The following is a 19,111-nucleotide window of genomic DNA, read 5'->3' on the forward strand; positions in this document are numbered from 1 at the left end:
ACCTTGAAGGATGAGAAATAGCCAAGTGAGGAAGAAATTATTCCAGACGGAGACAGCAAGCAGCATATGCAAGAGCTTGGAGCTGGAGGGAGCAGGGAAAGCTTTTGAATGAAGTCAGGTTAGCATGACTGCTAGGACAGGGGTAGAAGGCTGAGTTACTAAGAGGATACCCTAGGGAGCTCAGGTCCACTCCTATTAGCTGTACTTAGAGTTTACAGTAATAAATCAGCCTCTTAATGGAGAACAGAAAGAGCCTTTACAGTGGGATCTATAAATTCAAAGTCCTTCATTATGTATTTTCCTATTAGTAGGAAAGCTCCCAGCTTAAAGAGACTAAAAAATACATTTGGTAATACATGAATGTTTCCATTTTCCAGTTTTCTGGAAACTAATTCAGAATCTTGGCCTCTTTCATTTAGTTTTTCATTTATTTATTCTTTTCAGTGTGCCCAGTGCTTTATCTTATACCAACTAGTTCAAGTCTTAAAGTCACCTCTGCTTTGAGCCTGGTTGTCAGAGATAAGATAAGAAACGGGGCTTATTTATGTTTCTCTGTAAAGTACTGCAAGTCTGTCTGGTGGTTGAGTTAAAAAAATTTGTGTTAATACAAATGTTTTTGTCCTAGAAATGAATTACAATGAAAATTTACAGTGATAAAGCTTACATCTTTGGAACAAGTTAAATAGATTTCATTATTTCTTATTTCTGACTCTCAGGTCATTTCCCCTATTGCCACATTATGGGACTGAACACATGAAGTGTTGAGCAAGTCCCATTTGCTAATAAGTCTATTAGGCAACAGACTGACCTGAGGCAACAGGGTCATTTTCCCGGGGAAGGTAGGATTCAGTTTAATTTAGCAAACATATAGGGAGAATACAAGGATAAAATGTGAGGAAACTGACCTGAGACCTCTGCTAAGCCCCAAGCCATTGCACAGTAATTCCAGTCCAGTTTTATTCCACCATAAATCAATCCAATAAATAAAAATCTGGGCTTATGAAACAGAACAGGCTTCTTTATAAAAACATTCACTATTACATGACTTTGATTAATGAGCTTTCCTAGGACGTTTGAAATAATAAACAGACAAAAGTCATACTCACATATTGGTAACATGACAGCCATGTAAAAGGAAGGACATCCATATACGGACGAAAAATGATCTTTTAAGTGATCCAAGAAAGAAAAACCATTTGCTGAACTCTGCTGCAGCTAAATGTTATTTTTTGAATCATAGTTGTTTTAAATCACCTACTGACACATTTTAACTGGAGCCCAGTGAAGTCCTTTATTCTTCAGTGTTAGGAAAGTATCGAATCATTAAATCATTAATCATAGGAAGTTTAAATCATTAAACTGTGAAGGAGATACCTAGAGAGAAGCAACTAAATATTTCACTGGGCAGGTAGCTCAAGGAGATGTGGATTATAAAGGGAAACTGATGTTTGTATATTCCTGACGATTATTTTGGTTTTTCTCCCCTCAGGCAGAAGCTGAGGAAGATTGTCATTCTGATACTGTCAGAGCAGAAGATGATGAAAATGAAAGCCCTGCTGAAACAGATCTGCAGGCATGTTTCTTCAAGTGTATATTCGATTCATTGCTTTCCATGCATAAGCAAAGATTGGTCGTACTTACGATTTATCAATTCTTTTTTAAAAAATTATTTATGTATGTAAGTAACCTCTGTCCTCATCATGGGGCTCGAACTCACAGCACCCTAGATCAAGAGTCCCATGCTCTTCTGACTGAGCCAGCCAGGTGCTCCAAGATTTATTGGTTCTTATTTGCATTGAATTTAACTGTATTTTCATGCTGGTTTACAGAATATGCAAATTAAAGCTGTGTTACAGATTTTTTTTAACCATTTGTCACCATATGTTATTATAGTATCATTGGCTATATATTCCATAAGGTATATTTTTTATTTCTGTAATACTTATTTTATAACTGGAAATTCATACTTAATATTCTTTAGCTATTTTGCCCATTGCCCCCTCTGCTACCCACCAGTTTCTTCTCTATATTTATGAATCTATTTCTGTATTTTGTTTGCTTGTCTTTTGTTTTGTTTTTTAGATTCTACACATAACTGAAATTATATGATATTCATCTTTCTCTGACTTAGTTGACAGTATAACCGCTAGGTCCATCCATGTTGTCAAAAATAGCAAGATCTCATTCCTTTTTGTGACTGAGTAATATTCCGTGTGTGTGTGTGTATGTGTGTGTGTACACAATACACCACATCTTTATCCATTTATCTGTTGATGGATACTTTAGGTTGCTTCCATATCTTGGCTATTTTTAACAATGCTGCAAAAAACAAGTACATGTATCTTTAAAAAAAAAAATTTTTTCTTTTTGGTTACATATATCTTTTCAAATTAGTGTTTTAGTTTCCTTTGGGTAAATACCCAGTAGTGAGGGATCCCTGGGTGGCGCAGTGGTTTGGCGCCTGCCTTTGGCCCAGGGCGCGATCCTGGAGACCCGGGATCGAATCCCACATCGGGCTTCCGGTGCATGGAGCCTGCTTCTTCCTCTGCCTATGTCTCTGCCTCTCTCTCTTTCTCTCTCTGTGACTATCATAAATAAATAAAAATTAAAAAAAAAAAATACCCAGTAGTGGAATTACTGGATTGTATGCTATTTCCATTTTAATTTTTTTGAGGCACTTCCATGCTGTCTTCCAAAGTAGTTGGAATAGTTCACAAGGATGCCATTTTTTCCCCCACATCCTTACCAACTTGTTACTTCTTACCTTTTTGATTCTAGCCATTCTGACAGGTGCGAGGTTAATATCTCCTTGTGGTTTTGATTTTCATTTCCTGATGATTAGTGATGTTGAATATCTTTTCATGTTAACTGTTGGCCATTGTCTTTTTTTAGAAAAATGTCTATTCAAGTCCTCTGCCCATTTTTAATAGAATTATTTGTTTTATTAGTATTGAATTATATAAATTCTTTATATATTTTGGATTATCATTTGCAAATCTCTTCTCCCATCAGTAGGTTGCCTTTTTCTCTTGTTTCCTTTGCTATGAAAAGCTTTTTATTTTGATGTGGTCCCAGTAGATTATTTTTGCCTTTGTTTCCCTTGCCTGAAAAGACGTATCCATAAATATATTGCTAAGGCCAGTGTTTAAGAGATTACTGCCTGTGTTTTCTTCTATGAGTTTTATGGTTTCAGGTCTCATATTTAGGTCTTTAATCCATGTTGAGTTTGTTTGTGTGTGGTATGAGAAAATGGCCCAGTTTCATACTTTTGCATGTAGCTGTCTAGCTTTCCTAGCACCATTTATTGCAGAGACTGTTCTTTTCCTCATTGCATATTCTTAACTCCTTTGTTGTACATTAATTGACCATTTAGGTGTGGGCTTATTTCTGGGCTCTCTATTCTGTTCCATTGATCTTTGTGTCTGCTTTTGTCCCAGTACCATACTGTTTTGGTTAACGTAGCTTTATAGTGTATCTTAAAATCCAGACTTGTGATACTTCGAACTTTGTTCTTTTTCAAGATTGCTTTGGCTTTTCAGGGTCTGTGTGGTTACATATGAATCTTAGGATTATTTGTTCTATTTCTGTGAAAAATATTCTTGATATTTTGACAGGGATTGCATTGAATCTATGATTTGATTTGGGTAGTTGGACATTTTAACAATATTAATTCTTCCAATCCACAAACATGGGATATCTTTCCATTTATTTGTGTTGTCTTCCATTTGTTTCATCAACATCTTACAGTTTTTTTTATTTTTTATTTATTTATTTATTTTTTAATTTTTATTTATTTATGATAGTCACACAGAGAGAGAGAGAGAGAGAGGCAGAGACACAGGCAGAGGGAGAAGTAGGCTCCATGCACCGGGAGCCCGATGTGGGATTCGATCCTGGGTCTCCAGGATCGCGCCCTGGGCCAAAGGCAGGCGCTAAACCGCTGCGCCACCCAGGGATCCCTATTTTTTATTTTTTATTTTTTTTATTTTTTAAATTTTTAAAATTTTTTTTATTTTTTTAAATTTTTTTATTTTTATTTTTATTTTTTTTATTTTTATTTTATTTTTTTATTTATTTGTGATAGTCACAGAGAGAGAGAGAGAATGAGGCAGAGACACAGGCAGAGGGAGAAGCAGGCTCCATGCACCGGGAGCCCGATGTGGGATTCGATCCCGGGTCTCCAGGATCGCGCCCCGGGCCAAAGGCAGGCGCCAAACCGCTGCGCCACCCAGGGATCCCATCTTACAGTTTTTAAAGTAGAGCTCTTGGGCAGCCCACGTGGCTCAGCAGTTTAGTGCCGCCTTTGGCCCAGGCCGTGATCCTGGGGACCCGGGATCGAGTCCCACGTTGGGCTCCCTGCATGGAGCCTGCTTCTCCCTCTGCCTGTGTCTCTGCCTCTCTCTCTCTCTCTCTCATGAATAAATAAATAAAATCTTAAAAATAAAGTAGAGCTCTTTTACCTTCTTGGTTAAGTTTATTCCTAGATAATTTCTCTCAGGTGCAATTGTAAATGAGATTGTCTTCTTAATTTGTCTTTTTTTTTTTGTCTTTTTGCTACTTTGTTCTTAGTGTACAGAAGCGTATCAAATTTCTAAATATTTGTATCCTACAGCTTTGCTAATAAATTCATTTGTTACTTCGATAGTTTTTTGGTGGAGTCTTTAGGATTTCCTGTATATATCTGGAAATAGTGACAGTTTTATTTCTTCCTTAACAATCTGGATACCTTTTCCTTTTTTCTTTCTTTCCCTTTCCTTCCTTCTTTCTTTTCTTTCTTCTTTCTCTCTCTCTCTCTCTCTCTCTCTCTCTCTCTCTCTTTCTCTCTCTTTCTCTCACTTTCTTTTTGAGAGAGAGAATGCACACGAATTAGGGAAGGGGTGGAGGAGAGGGGAGAGAGAAAATCCCAAGCAGGCTCCATGCCCAGTGCACAGCCTGATGCGGTGCTCAATCCAATAACTCTGATATCATGACCTGGGCCAAAATCAAGAGTTGGACCGACTTAACCAACTGAGCCAACCAGGCACCTCATGGATACCTTTTATTTCTTGTTTGATTGTTGCTGCTAGCACTTCTAGTACTGTGTTGAATAAAAGTAGTGAGTGGTCATCCTTGTCCTGTTCCTGATCTTAGAGGGAAAACTTCTGCTTTTTCTACCATTGAGTATGATATTTATTAGCTGTGCGTTTGTCAAATATGGCCTTTATTATGTTGAGGTATGTTCCCTCTGAACTCGCTTCAAAAAAAAAAAAAAAAGATTTTATTTCTTTATTTATTCATGGGAGACACAGAGAGGGAGAGAGAGAGAGAGAAGCAGAGACATAGGCAAAGGGAGAAGCAGGCTCCGTGTGAGGAGCTTGATGTGGGACTCCATCCCAGGACCCCAAGATCATGACCTCTGAGAAACTAATCTCTGGCTAGGATGGTTGATTTGCAAGTGTTGAACCATCCTTGCATCCCTGGAATAAATTCTACTGATTGTGGTTCATGATCTTCTTAACATATTACTCAATTCAGTTTGCTAATATTTTGTTGAGGAATTGAACATCTGTAGATCATCAGAGATACTGGCCTGTAGTTTTCTTTTTTTCTAGTGTCTTTGTTGGTGATGTCAGGGTAATGTCAGGGTAATGCTGATATTGTAGAATAATTTTCCTTCCTCTTCTGTTTTTGAAATGGTTTGAGAAGACTAGGCATTAACTCTTCTTCAAATATTTGTTAGAGGGATCCCTGGGTGGCGCAGCGGTTTGGCGCCTGCCTTTGGCCCAGGGCATGATCCTGGAGACCCGGGATCGAATCCCACATCGGGCTCCCGGTGTATGGAGCCTGCTTCTCCCTCTACCTGTGTCTCTGCCTCTCTCTCTCTCTCTCTGTGACTATCATAAGTAAATAAAATAAATAAAAAAATAAAAATAAAAAAAATCTTTAAAAAAAAAAAAAAACAAATATTTGTTAGAAATCTCCTGTAAAGTCACCTGGTCTTGGACTTTTGTTTGTTTGTATTTTTGTTTGATTAGCAGTTCAATTTTGTTAAGGTCATTGATCTGTTCAAATTTTCTATTTTTTTATTCAATTCAGTTTTGGAAGACTATATTTTTCTAGGAATTTATCCATTTCTTCTAGGTTGTCCAACTTGTTGGCATATACTTTTTCATTATATTGTCTTGCATTTCTTTGTATGTCTGTGGTGTCAATTATTATTTCTCTTCTTTCATTTTTAAATTTATTTATTTGAATTATCTTTTTGTCCTGATGAGTCTGGCTAAATTCTCCCCCCACTCCCCCATATCCAGCTCTTTTTTTTTTTTTTTAAAGTCTTTCATTTATCTCTGCCCTGATCTTTATGATGTCCTTCTTTATACTAGCTTTGGATTTTGTTCTTTTTCTAGTTCCCTTAGGTGTCAGGTTAGATTGTTTATTTGAGATTTTTCTTGTTTTTTGAAGTAGAAACTTGTATCACTATGAATTTCCCTCTTAGAACTACTTTGACTGCATCCCAAAGATTTTGGGCCATTGTATTTCCATTTTCGCTTGTCTCCCATGTTTTTTTTTTTTATTTCCTCTTTGATTTCTTTGTCGATTTATTGGTTATTTTGTAATGTGTTATTTAGCCCCTTCGTGTATTTGTGGTTTTCCCAGTTTTTTTCTTGCAATTGATTTCTGGTTTCATAGTGTTGTGGTTAGAGAAAATGCTTCATATAATTTCAAACATTTTATTTTTTATTTTAATTACGACATAGTTAACGTACAGTATTATATTAGTTTCAGTATACAATAACATGTTTTAACAATTCCATATAAGCACCCAGTGCTTATTATAGCAAGTACACTCCTTAATCAACATCACCTATTTTATCCATCCTCCCATCCACCTTCCCTCTAGTAACCATCTCAAACTTTTCAAATTTGTTGAGACTTATTTTGTGGCCTAACATGTGATCTGTCTTGGAGAACATTTCATTTACACTTGAGAAATATGTGTATTCTGTTGATTTTGGTTGAAATGATCTATATATGTTAAAGACCAGCTAGTCTCCTGTGTTGGGTTTTTTGTTTTTTTTTTTTTGTTTGTTTGGTTTTGATTGATTTTTGTTTGTTTCCTTATTGATTTTTCTGCCTAGATGATCCATCCATTGATGTAAATGAGGTATTCATGTCCCCTACTATTAGTGTGTTACTGCCCATTTTTTCTATGTTAATATTTGCTTTATGTATTTTAAGTTCTCCTATATTGGGTGTATAGGTATTTATTTATAATTGTTATATTCTTTTTTTAAACTTTTTTTTTTATTGGAGTTCAATTTGCCAACATATAGCATAACACCCAGTGCTCATCCCGTCAAGTGCCCCCCTCAGTGCCCGTCACCCAGTCACCCCTATATCCTTTTTTTGGATTGATCTTATCTGTTTTTTTGTTTTTTTTTTTTTTTTAATTTTTATTTATTTATGATAGTCACACAGAGAGAGAGAGAGGCAGAGACACAGGCAGAGGGAGAAGCAGGCTCCATGCACCGAGAGCCCGACGTGGGATTCGATCCCAGGTCTCCAGGATCGCGCCCTGGGCCAAAGGCAGGCGCCAAACCGCTGCGCCACCCAGGGATCCCGATCTTATCTGTTTTATACTATTCTATGGTGCCTTTCTTTGTCTCTTACTACAGCCTTTTTTTTTTTTTTTAAGATTTTATGTATTTATTCATGAGCGACAGAGAGAGAGAGAGAGAGAGGCAGAGACACAGGCAGAGGGAGAAGCAGGCTCCATGCAGGGAGCCTGACAGGGGAGAGAGAGAGAGAGAGAGACAGAGACACAGGCAGAGGGAGAAGCAGGCTCCATGCAGGGAGCCTGACAGGACTCCATCCCAGGTCTCCAGGATCACACCCCCGGCTGCAGGTGGCGCTAAACCACTGTGCCACCGGGGCTGCCCTCTTACTACAGTCTCTATTTTAAAGTCTGCTTTGTTTGGTATAGGTATTGTTTTTGTTTTTGTTTTGCTTCCATTTGCATAATACAGATTTTTCTCTCTTCTTTCAGTCTGTCTTTGGATAATGAAGTCTTTTTTTTCCAACATACAATAAAGGGTACACTTTATTGGCTTATCTCCAAATATTTGTCACATTTTATTTTAGTCTTAAAAACTATTTTTGAAAAGAGAAGATTTACTGTGAATTAAATATTATATGTGGAAGTTGAAACTTCATAAAGCTCTTGGGCTTTGGTTTCTATGGTTGTCATCTTCATAGCTGAATAAATTATTTTTTCCTTTGGTAATAGTTTAGTCCCATTACATAAACTTTGGAAAACAGGTTTTTTGTAGTCTGATTTTTTAAAAAAATTATTTTAATTCCAGTTAGTTAACATACAGTGTTATATTAGTTTTAGGTGCACTGTACAGTGATTCAGCCATTCCATCTATCACCCAGTGCTCATTATGACATATGACAAGTGTACTCCTTAATCTCCATCACCTGTTTAACCTATTTTTCCACCCACCTCCCTTTTGGTAACCATCGTTTTATTCTCTATAGTTAAGAATTTTCTATAGTTAAGGGTTTGTCTCCTGTTTTGTTTTGTTTTTTTTTAATTTTTTTTTTTTTATTTATGATAGTCACACAGAGAGAGAGAGAGGCAGAGACATAGGCAGAGGAAGAAGCAGGCTCCATGCACCGGGAGCCCGATGTGGGATTCGATCCCGGGTCTCCAGGATCGCGCCCTGGGCCAAAGGCTGGCGCCAAACCGCTGCGCCACCCAGGAATCCCCTGTCTCCTGTTTTTTATTTCCCTTTGCTCTTTTGTTTTGTAAATTCAACTTATGAGTGAAATCATATATTTGTCATTCTCTGACTGATCTCACTTAACATTAGACTCTTTAGCTCCATCAATGTTGCAAATGGCAAGATTTCATTCTTTTTTTATGGCTAAATAATATTCTGTTACACACACACCACATCTTTATCCATTCATAAATTAATGGGCACACTTGGGCTGCTTCCATATCTTGGCTATTGTAAATAATGCTGCTATAACTGTAGGGGTGCATGTATCCCTTTGATTCATGTTTTTGTACTTTTTTGGGTAAGTACTCAGTAGTGCAATTGCTGGATTGAAGAATAGTTCTATTCTTAATTTTTTTAAGAACCTCCAGGCTTTTCCACAGTAGCTGCATCAATTTGTGTTTCTACCAGCAGTGCACTAGGGTTCTTCTCCATGTCCTAACCAACATCTGTTGTTTCTTGTTGATTTTAGCCATTCTGATAGCCATTCTGGTACCTCATTGTAATTTCGATTTGTATTTCCCTGATGATGACTGATGTTGAGCATCTTTTCATGTCTTTTTTGGCCATCTGTATGGAGTAATGTGTATATCTTCTTATTTTCAGATTGGGTTATTTGTTTTTTGGGGTATTGAGTTTTATAAGTTTTTAATTTTTTTTTCAGATACTAACTAGTTCTTTATTGTGGATGTGTAATTCATAAATATCTTTTCCCATTCCATAGATTGCCTTTTAGTTTAGTTGATTGTTTCTTTTGCTATAGCTTTTTATTTTTTGAAGATTTATTTATCTATCTATCTATCTATCTATCTATCTATTTATTTATTTTAGAGAGCATGTGGGGGGAGGAGAAGGGGGAAAGAAATATAAGTAGATGCTGCATTAAGTGTGGAGCCCAACTCAGGACTTGATCTCGTGGCCTTGAGATCACAACCTGAGTTGAAACCAAGAGTTGGATGCTTAATTGCGCCACCTGGGCACCCCAGCAGCTTTTTATTTTGATATAGTCCTCCACCAGTTTATTTTTGCTTTTGGTTTCCTAACCTCTGGAGACATATCTAGGAGAAAGTTGGCATGGCCAATGTCAGAGAAATTACTGTCTTTGCTCTTAATAGAATTTTTATGGTTTCAGATGTCACATTTAGGTCTTTAATCCATTTTGAATATGTTTGTGTAAAGTCTAAGAAGGTGGTCCAGTTTAATTCTTTGCATGTTGCTATCCATTTTTCCCAACATCATTTGTTGGAGAGACTCTCTCTCTCATTCGATATTCTTTCCTGCTTTGTCAAAGATTAATTGACCATATTATAGCTGTGGGTTTTTCATATATGGCCTTTATTATGTTGACCTTTGTCAACATAATAAAACATAAAAACATAAAAACCCTCTAAACTTTGTTGAGGGTTTTTATCATGAATGGATGTTGTACTTTGTCAAAAGCTTTTTCTGCATCTATTAAAATGATTACATGGTTCTTCTCCTTTATCTTCTTGATGTGATGTATCACATTGATTGCCTTGTGAAGATTGAACCACGCTTGCAACCAAGGAGTAAATCGTATTTGATTGTGGTAAATAATTTGTTTTTAACATATTGCTGGATTCAGTTTGCTAGTTTTTGTTGAGGATTTTTGCATCTATGTTTGTCAGGGACGTTGGCCTGTCATTCTCTTTTTTTGTGGTGCCTTTATCTGGTTTTGTTATCAGGGTAATTCAGGCCTCATAGAATGAATTTAGAAATTTTCCTTCCTTTTCTACTCTTTTGGAATAGTTTGAGAAGAATAGGTATTAACTCTTCTTTAAATGTTTGGTAGAGCTTTGTGTAGTGGCAGTATCATAGCTAATAAAGTTTATCCAAGGCACAATTATTGCTAATTAAATGTTTGGTAGAATTCCCTGTGAAGCCATCTGGTCCTGGACTTTTGTTTGTTAGGAGTTTTTTTAAATTACTGATTCGGTTTCTTTGCTAGTTATAAGTCTGTTCAATTTTCTGTTTCTTCCTTTTTGGGTTTTAGTAGTTGATGTGTTTCTAGAAATTTATCCATTTTTTCTAGATGTCTGTTTGTTGGGATATAATTCTTCACAATATTCCTGTAATTGTTTGTATTTCTGTGGCATTGGTTGTTATTTCTCCACTCTCATTTGTGATTTTGAGTCCTTTCTCTTGTTAAGTCTGGTTAGAGGTTTATCAACTTTATTATTTTTTTTTCCTAAACACCCTGCTCCTGGTTTCATTGATGTATTATATTGGTGTTTTTGTTTGTTTTGGGGTTTTTTTGTTTTGTTTTGTTTTTTTTCTTCTTTTTTTTAAGATTTTATTTATTTATTTGAGAGAGAGTGAGCAAGAAAAGGAGCAGATAGAGGGGCAGAGGGAGAGGGAGAAGCAGACTCCCTGCTGAGCAGGGAGCCCGACATGGGGCTCCATGGGGCTCCATCGCAGGACTCCAGGATCATGACCTGAGCCAAAGGCCGATGCTTAATTGACTGAGCCACCCATGTGCCCCTGTTTTTTTTTTTTTTTTTTTAAGTTTCTACATCATTTATTTCTGCTCTGATCTTTACTATTTTCTTCCTTCTGGTTTTAGGTTTTGTTGTTTTTCTAACTCTTTTAGGTGTAAGATTAGATTGTATTTGAGATTTGTCTTGTTTCTTGAGGTGACCTGCATTGCTATAAACTTCCCTTTTAGAATCAATTTTGCTGCATCTCAAAGGTTTTTGATGTGTTTTCATTTTCATTTGTTTCCATGTACTTTTTAAATTTCTTCTCTATTTCCTGGTTGACTCATTCATTGTTTAGTATCATGTTATTTAATCTCCATATATCAATCTTTTCAAGTGATTGACTTCCAGTTTCATAGTGTTACAGTCAGAGAAGATGCATGGTATGGCTTTACTCTTCTTGGCATTTGGTGAGGTGTGTTTTGTAAGCTAATATGTGATATACTTTGAAGAATGTCCATGTGCACTTGAAAAGAATGTGTATTCTTTCTCATTTTGCGTAATTCTTTTTTCTCTTTCTTCAGCTTGATTATTTTCCATTATTTTGTCTTTTAAGTCATTGATTCATTCTTCTGCTTCTTCCAGTTTGCTATTCATTCCATTAAATGTGTTTCTCATTTCGTTTATTGAATCCTTTATCTCTATGTTATTCCTTATCTCTTTGTTAATGATCTCACTGATGTCTTTTACTCTTCCCATGTCCAGTGAGTATCTTTATGATCATTACCCTAAATTCATTAGCAAGCAAATTACTCATGTCTGTTTCACTTATATCTCTGGTCGTGGCCTTCTCCTATTCTTTCATTTGGACAGGTCCAAAATGTCTTCTCATTTTGTCTAAGTCTCTGTGCCTATTTCTCTGTATTAGGAAAGTCAGCTGTGTCTCCTGCCCTTGAGAGTAATGGCCTTATGAAGAAAAGGTCCTATAGTGCCCTACAGTCTAGTATCTCCTGTTCCCCAGGGTCTGGTGCTTCAGCGAGTGTCTCAGTTGTGTGCTGTATGCATTCTGCTGCTTTAGCCTTCAGGCCAATCTGCAGAGGCTCTCTTTGCCTGTTATGGGCAGTGCTTGGTCCTTGGCCGAACGTGTTAAGTTTTAACCAGGTGTGCTCTGGTCTGCTTGTGAAATGATACCTGTCACCACTACCACTGGAACTGAGGCCGTGCAGAACTCCTGGGTTGGGAAACATGGTGTGGACAGGGATTTAGGCTGGGCTTTGAGGGGAGAGGAGGCCTTCCACAATGGGATAAGGCAGTTGTGACTAGGAAGGGTGGTACCTCTGGAATATGGAGTGGTGGAGTTTGGTATAAGTAAGTTAGGGAGCAATTGTCCACTCTTTGCTCTCCCCCTGTGTGCTAGTCTGCGTCTAGCCCATCTCTATAACTGGGACTGCCTCCTGGCTGCAGTGGCCATGATCTGTTTCTCTCCGATGTTGTCTTCACACGTTCTATCTTCTTCGATGTGGCCTCTTCTCTACCTTTAGTTGTGGAGTTTGTTCTGCCAGTCTTCAGGTCAATTTCTGAAGTATTTAGAATGATTTGATAGTTGTCTAGTTGTATTTGTGGGATGAAGTGATCCTAGGGTCCTCCTACTCTGCCACCATCTTTCAGACTTTGAAGTGAGTCTCTTGTAGGCAGCATATAGGTGGGTCTTGTTTTTTTTATCCATTCACCACCCTATCTTCTCATTGGAGCATTTGGTCCATTTACATTTAAAATACTTGTTGATAGGTATATTCTTATTGCCATTTTGTTCATTGTTTTTTGGGTTTTGTAGTTTTTCTCCGTTCCCTTTTTCATCTCCTCTCTTCCCTTGTGATTGATGACTTTTCTTTAGTGTTATGTTTGGATTCCTTTTTCTTTATATTTTTGTTTATCTATTACGGTTTTTCATGTATGGTTACCATGGGGTTCATTTATCACATCCTATGCATATACCAGTCTATATTAAGTTGATGGTCACTTAAGTTCAAATGCATTCTAAAGCACTAAATTTTCATTACCTGTTACCTGTTTTTTGTATTTGACATCTTATTTTACGTCTTTTTAGTTTGTGTATCCCTTGACTGATTTTTATAGATGTAGTTGTTTATCATGTTAGTCGTTTAACTTTCATATTGCATTAAGTTTTTTTTTTTTTTTATTAAGTTTTAATCTATTACCTTTACTATATGTTTGCTTTTACTAGTGAACTTTTTTCCTATCAATATCTTCTTCTAATTATGGCCTTTTCTTTCCACTTAAAGGATTCTTTTTAACATTTGTTGTAAGGCTGGTTTAGTGGTAATGAATTTAACTTTTTCTGTCTGGAAAACTCTTATTATGAGTAATAGCCTTGCTGAGTAGAGTATTCTTGGTTGTAGGTTTTTTTTTTTCCTTTCAATACTTTGATAATAGCATGCTACCCTTTTCTGGCCTGCAGTTTCTGCTGAAAAATCAGCTGATAGCCTTATGGAGTTTCTCTTGTATATAACTGTTTTCTTTGATTTTAAGATCTTTCTTTCTTTCTTTCTTTCTTTCTTTCTTTCTTTCTTTCTTTCTTTCTTTCTTTCTTTCTTTCTTTTCTTTCTTTCTTTCTTTCTTTCTTTCTTTCTTTCTTTCTTTCTTTCTTTCTCTTTTTCTTTTTAAAGATTTTATTTATTTATTCATTAGAGACAGAGAGAAAGAGAGAGAAAGAGAGAGAGAGACACACAGGCAAAGGGAGAGGGAGCCTGACCTGGGACTTGATCCCGGGGCTCCAGGATCATGCCCTCGGCTGAAGGCGGCGCTAAACCGCTGAGCCACCTGGGCTGCCCAAGATTTCGTTCTTTATCATTACTTTTTGCCATTTTAATTATGGGTCCTGGTGTGGACTTACTTGGGTTCATCTTGTTGGGGCTCTCTGTGCTTCTTGGACCTGGATATCTGTTTCCCTCTCCAGACAGGGAAGTTTTCAGATATTCTTCAAATAAGTTTACTATCCCCCCCTTCTTCCTTTGGGAACCCCTGTAACACAAATATTATTACATTTGATGATTTTGCAGAGGTCCCTTAACCTGTTGTTCTTTTTGCAGAGGTCCCTTAACGTGTTGTTCTTTTTCCATTTTGCTATTGAGCTTAGTTGCTTTCCTTTATCCTGTCATTCACATCGCTGATCCATTCTTCTTTGTCCTCTGATCAGCTGTTGATTCCCTTAGTGTATTTTGCATTTCAGTTGCTGAGTTCTTCAGATCAGATTGGTTCTTTTTTATATTTTCTATCTCTTGGTTGAAGTTCCCACTGAGTTTATCAGTTTGTAACTCTGCTGAATAGCTTTATGACCATCACTTTGAACTCTTTATTAGGCACAATGTTTATCTTAGTTCCTTTAGCCTTTTTTTTTTTTTTTTTTAAGCGATTTTTGTCTTGTTCTTTTCTGTCTCCTCATTTTGTCTGACTCTTTGTGTTTCTTTGTATTACGTAGGTCAGACACATGTCCTGGTCTTTAAGGTAGTGGCCTTGTGTAGAAGAAGTCCTGAGGTACTCTGTAGCTCAATCCCTTGGTCACCAGAACCAGGCACTCTATAAGCATCTTCTGTGTTGGCTGCCTTTGCCCTTCTGTTGTGGATGAGCTATGATTGATATAAGCATGCTGGTGGGTTGGACTGTCCTTGGTTCAGGTGGTTTCAGTGGTCTGCTGCTTCTTCGTGCAGGTGCAGTGGGCAGGTTTTGCTGTTGATGCTGTTAGATGCCTGGCTGTAGCTGCTATGGGCTTTATGGTTGTTGGAGTCAGTCTTCACATTGGCTGTCTGCAGTTAACCACTACTGACAACTGCAAGCACACCAAATGGCAGAGATTGCTTCCTGCACAGCCAGCAAAGAGACTGGCTGCAGGAATTTATGTGCTGTTGTGTGGGGTTATCTCCCTTCCCATGATAGGAGTCAGTAGGAAGTGTGCTGGTCCTGGCCAGGGCTGCCTGCTGGCTGTAACAGGTATAGAGCTATTTTGGATAGGCACCTACTAAGGTGGGAAGTCTACAGGTAAATGCAGCAGCCAGGCGCACAGTACTGGCAAGGCAGATAGATAGTGTTAGAATTGGCTCCCACATGCATCCAGCTATCCAGGGTAGAGGAGGGAAGGAAAATGGCACCAAGCACTTTTGTTCCTGGGGAACTCTCCTGCAGATACCTGCCCTTTTGGCACATGTCCTAGAATTAATTAATAAATGCCTGTTATATATACCCCAGGCATTTTAAAAGCGCTATTTCCTGGTGGAGTTATTGGTGTGCTGGCTCTGTGCTCGCTTCTGCAGCACATATACTAAAATGGTGTGCTGGCTCTTTAAGGGTGGAAATGCCTTCTCCAATAGCTCTCTGCCTCTCTTGGAATTAAGCCTCACTGATTTTCAAAGCCCCATGTTATGGGGACTCTTCTTCCCAGGGCTGGGAGTGCCTAGTGTGGGATTTGATCCTCTCATTCCTCTATGCCTGGTACTTTGGATGATACCACCACTCCTCATGTGCTGCTTTCCTACAGGTACACTATCCTGAGATTCACTTGGTCTCTAGAAAGGTCAATGCCTCTCAATTTATTAACAGAAACCCAAAAGAGGACAACTTGTTCAAATGTTAATACCTTTGCAAAGGTCTTAATGCAGTGTTTTGTTATATTTTGCATTGAACACATGTATAATGATGAATTAATTATTTCCTTATTCTGGAAAATTTTGAAAGTGCTCACACTGAGGATAACAATAATTGCCGTTATGAGGTTTGATACATGGGTTTAAAATGTTCAAAGCAAGGCATAACTCAAAACCCATCACCTTAAAATAGATTTGACCACCTAAAGGTTAAAACCTGTATGTAGAAGAGACATCATAAATCAAGAGAAATGATTAGCTAGAAAAACCTACTTACCATATATTGGCAGAGCATTGATACCTACTCTCAGTATTTGGAACATCCTTATAAGTTTGTGCAAATGACACAAGATTGATATGAATGGACAATTAATGAAAAAATAATATAAATGCTATTAAATATTTGAAGAGATAGTCTCATGATTTTTAAAATACAAATAAAATCTAAAATGAGATTTTTCTTAATCAGATTAGTGAAGAATGCCCATTGTTACCCAGGCTTTGAGAACACTCAATCAGTGCTTTGAGAACACTCAATCACATGAAGTGTAAATTGCTAAAACTTTTTTGGAGAGCAGACTAGCAATATGGAACAAAATGAAAAATATTCCATTTGATCGAGCAATTCTTTTTTAATTATTTATTTATTTGAGTGAGAAAAAGTGAGTGCATGTGCACATGAGTAGGCGGAGAGGCAGAGAGGGAAAGAGAATCTCAAACAGACTCCCCACTGAGCACAGAGCCAATGCAGGGCTGGATCTCACAACCCTGAAATCATGACCAGAGCCAAAATCAATACTCAGACACTTAACTGATTGAGCCACCCAGGCACCCCTGGTCAAGCAATTCTATTTCTAGAAAATCAACCTTAAGGAAATAATGGGGAAACTGAGTAAATATACATGTACAAAAATGTTTATTATAGCATTGTTATATGAAAAAATAGAATACAATCTAAATATCCATCACTTGTATTAAGTAATGGTGCATTCATACAGTGAGATGCACCATAGCCATTTAAGAGGATGGGGTAAATCCTGTGCATTGAAATAGAAAAATACTCATTGTAATTAGATAAATGCATCTTACAGAATTTATAAGCCTTATAATACTTATTTGGAATGTATCATCTAGCAGACATTTGGTGTTAGTAATGATTGTGTAGGGCAGAGGTGTATGTGTTTTGTGTTACAAGTAGGAGGGTGGGAACCAAAGCTGTTTAGAATGGCAAGAAAAAATTATTTTAAGAACTTAGCCATTCTATATATGCCCCTTTAAGAAAACCTAGGAATAGGATATAGGAATAATATACATAGTTGTATTGATAATGGCCTTGTTTGGGAGGAGAGATATTTCAGGTTGGGTTCCCAGAGAATAGACTTATTCTAAAGGTAGACATTACAATGAGGGAGGTTTACTAGGGAATGCTTTGGGGATCCACATCTATGGAAGGCGGAGAGGGTGGAAGCTGAGTGGGCAGAGGAAGAAGCTGAGCTTCTGTACTGTCCTAATGGACTACCTTAGCCAATTTTGCAGGAGTTCTGAGTATGGAGGAACCAGAGCCTTTCATATGTTTATCAGCCACTGATCAGTCATCGGGTTGGGATGGCCTGGGAATGGGTATGACCCTGCCTAGGCAGTGCCCGAACGGGCTGACAGCTGAGGGCTGTCTGTGTGGCAGTCCTAGCAGTTAAGGTCCTCAGTGCTTTTTTTTTTTTTTTTTAAGATTTTATTTATTTATTCATGAAAGACATAGAGAGAAGGCAGAGACACAGGGAGAGGGAGAAGCAGGCTCCATGCAAGGAGCCTAATGGGGGACTCCCATCTCAGAACCTGGGATCATGTCCCGGGCCAAAGGCAGGCGCCCAATCACTGAGCCACCAGGCATCCCTCAACTACACAATTTTTAACAGTACTTTTCACATCTGGTATGTGATATATTCCAGGTAAACAAATATTTGAAAGCTTCTAAGTTCAGCCTTATAGGTGAACTTAGGTGATGGCTTATATTTTCAACTCTAAAACAGAACTTGGTTTTCTGATACCATTAGATTTTTCCTGTATGGACAAACGTAGGGACCTTTCATGATTTCTTTAAAGATTTAAGCAGAACATTATTTTAGAAGATAACATGTTGACTCGATATTAACTTAGTAATTTAAAAGACTATGTCTTCTAGTCTTAGAATATGTTATTTATATGGAAATTGATGTTGGACCTGTGGATAAATTGTCCAGAGTTGAGCTTCTCTTCCTTTATGAGCCCTAAAGTACTTTTTTTTCCTTAGGCACAGCTCCAGATGTTCCGAGCTCAGTGGATGTTTGAACTTGCTCCAGGTGTAGGCTCTAGCAATTTAGAAACTCGGCCTTGCAGAGCAGCAAAAGGCTCTTTACTGAAAGCAGCAGACACCAAAGGAAAGCAAGAACTGGCAAAAGAAGAAAAGTTAAGTATTATGGACATTGTGACAAAGTAACTTTTTAAAAAATTGCACATGAAAATTTTCTCATGTGGTCATTATAGTTATATTCTGGTGCCATTAGCACATAACTTATACAATTTTTCCTCATGTACAAAAGTATGCCAGTGTGCCCATCCTTCACTACTACTTCTGGGTACTTTGGATGATACACCACTCCTCACGGTCTTCTTTCTAGAGGTTCAGTGTCTTCATGGAACTGTCTTTGGCAGTTTATAGATCCCTAAGATTCATTTGGTCTCTAAAAGATCAATGCCTCAGAGTTCATTAGCAGAAGCTCAAAAGGAGAAAAAAACTTGTTTAAATGTTAACACCTTTGCAAAGGTCTTAATGCAGTGTTTTGTTATATTTTGAGTTGAACAAATGTATAATGATGTATTAATTATCTCCTTATTCTGGAAAATTTTAAAAGTGCTCACACTGAAAAAAATTTGGAATGTTGTCAAATTGTTTACCTCTTTTTAGTATTACATGAAGTAGGCACAGCACATTTTCCATTTTTCCTGTTTAATAGAGGCTGTCTTCTTACACAATTTCTTTACAAGCTATTTGCCATTAAATAATTGAAATTACCGTGATAACTATAAACTTCCATATTCATTTTAATTTTTATTTTGAAAATAATCACAGAAACATAGATACAGGGAAGTCCTATGTTCATCCTTTCTCCTTCAGTGGTGACATCTTGCATAGCTACAGTGCAAGATCAAAAACTAGGAGAGACATTGGTACCATGCACAGAGCTTATTCAGACCTCCCAGATTTATAAACACT

The 19,111-nt window shown here is 37.4% G+C and overlaps 1 protein-coding gene across 1 annotated transcript in view; it reads left to right on the forward strand.

Moving 5' to 3' along the window:
* FBXO9 (F-box protein 9) overlaps window positions 1-19,111 on the forward strand; it is a gene marked incomplete at its 5' end in the record, with an annotated part of 48,681 nt that overhangs the window by 2,095 nt on the left and 27,475 nt on the right. The window contains 2 exon segments of the mRNA XM_049092607.1: window positions 1,490-1,573; window positions 18,149-18,302. Coding sequence (XP_048948564.1) covers window positions 1,490-1,573; window positions 18,149-18,302 — 238 coding nt within the window.

The sequence above is a fragment of the Canis lupus genome, chromosome 12 (assembly GCF_003254725.2).
Source record: "Canis lupus dingo isolate Sandy chromosome 12, ASM325472v2, whole genome shotgun sequence".
Lineage (NCBI taxonomy): Eukaryota > Metazoa > Chordata > Mammalia > Carnivora > Canidae > Canis > Canis lupus.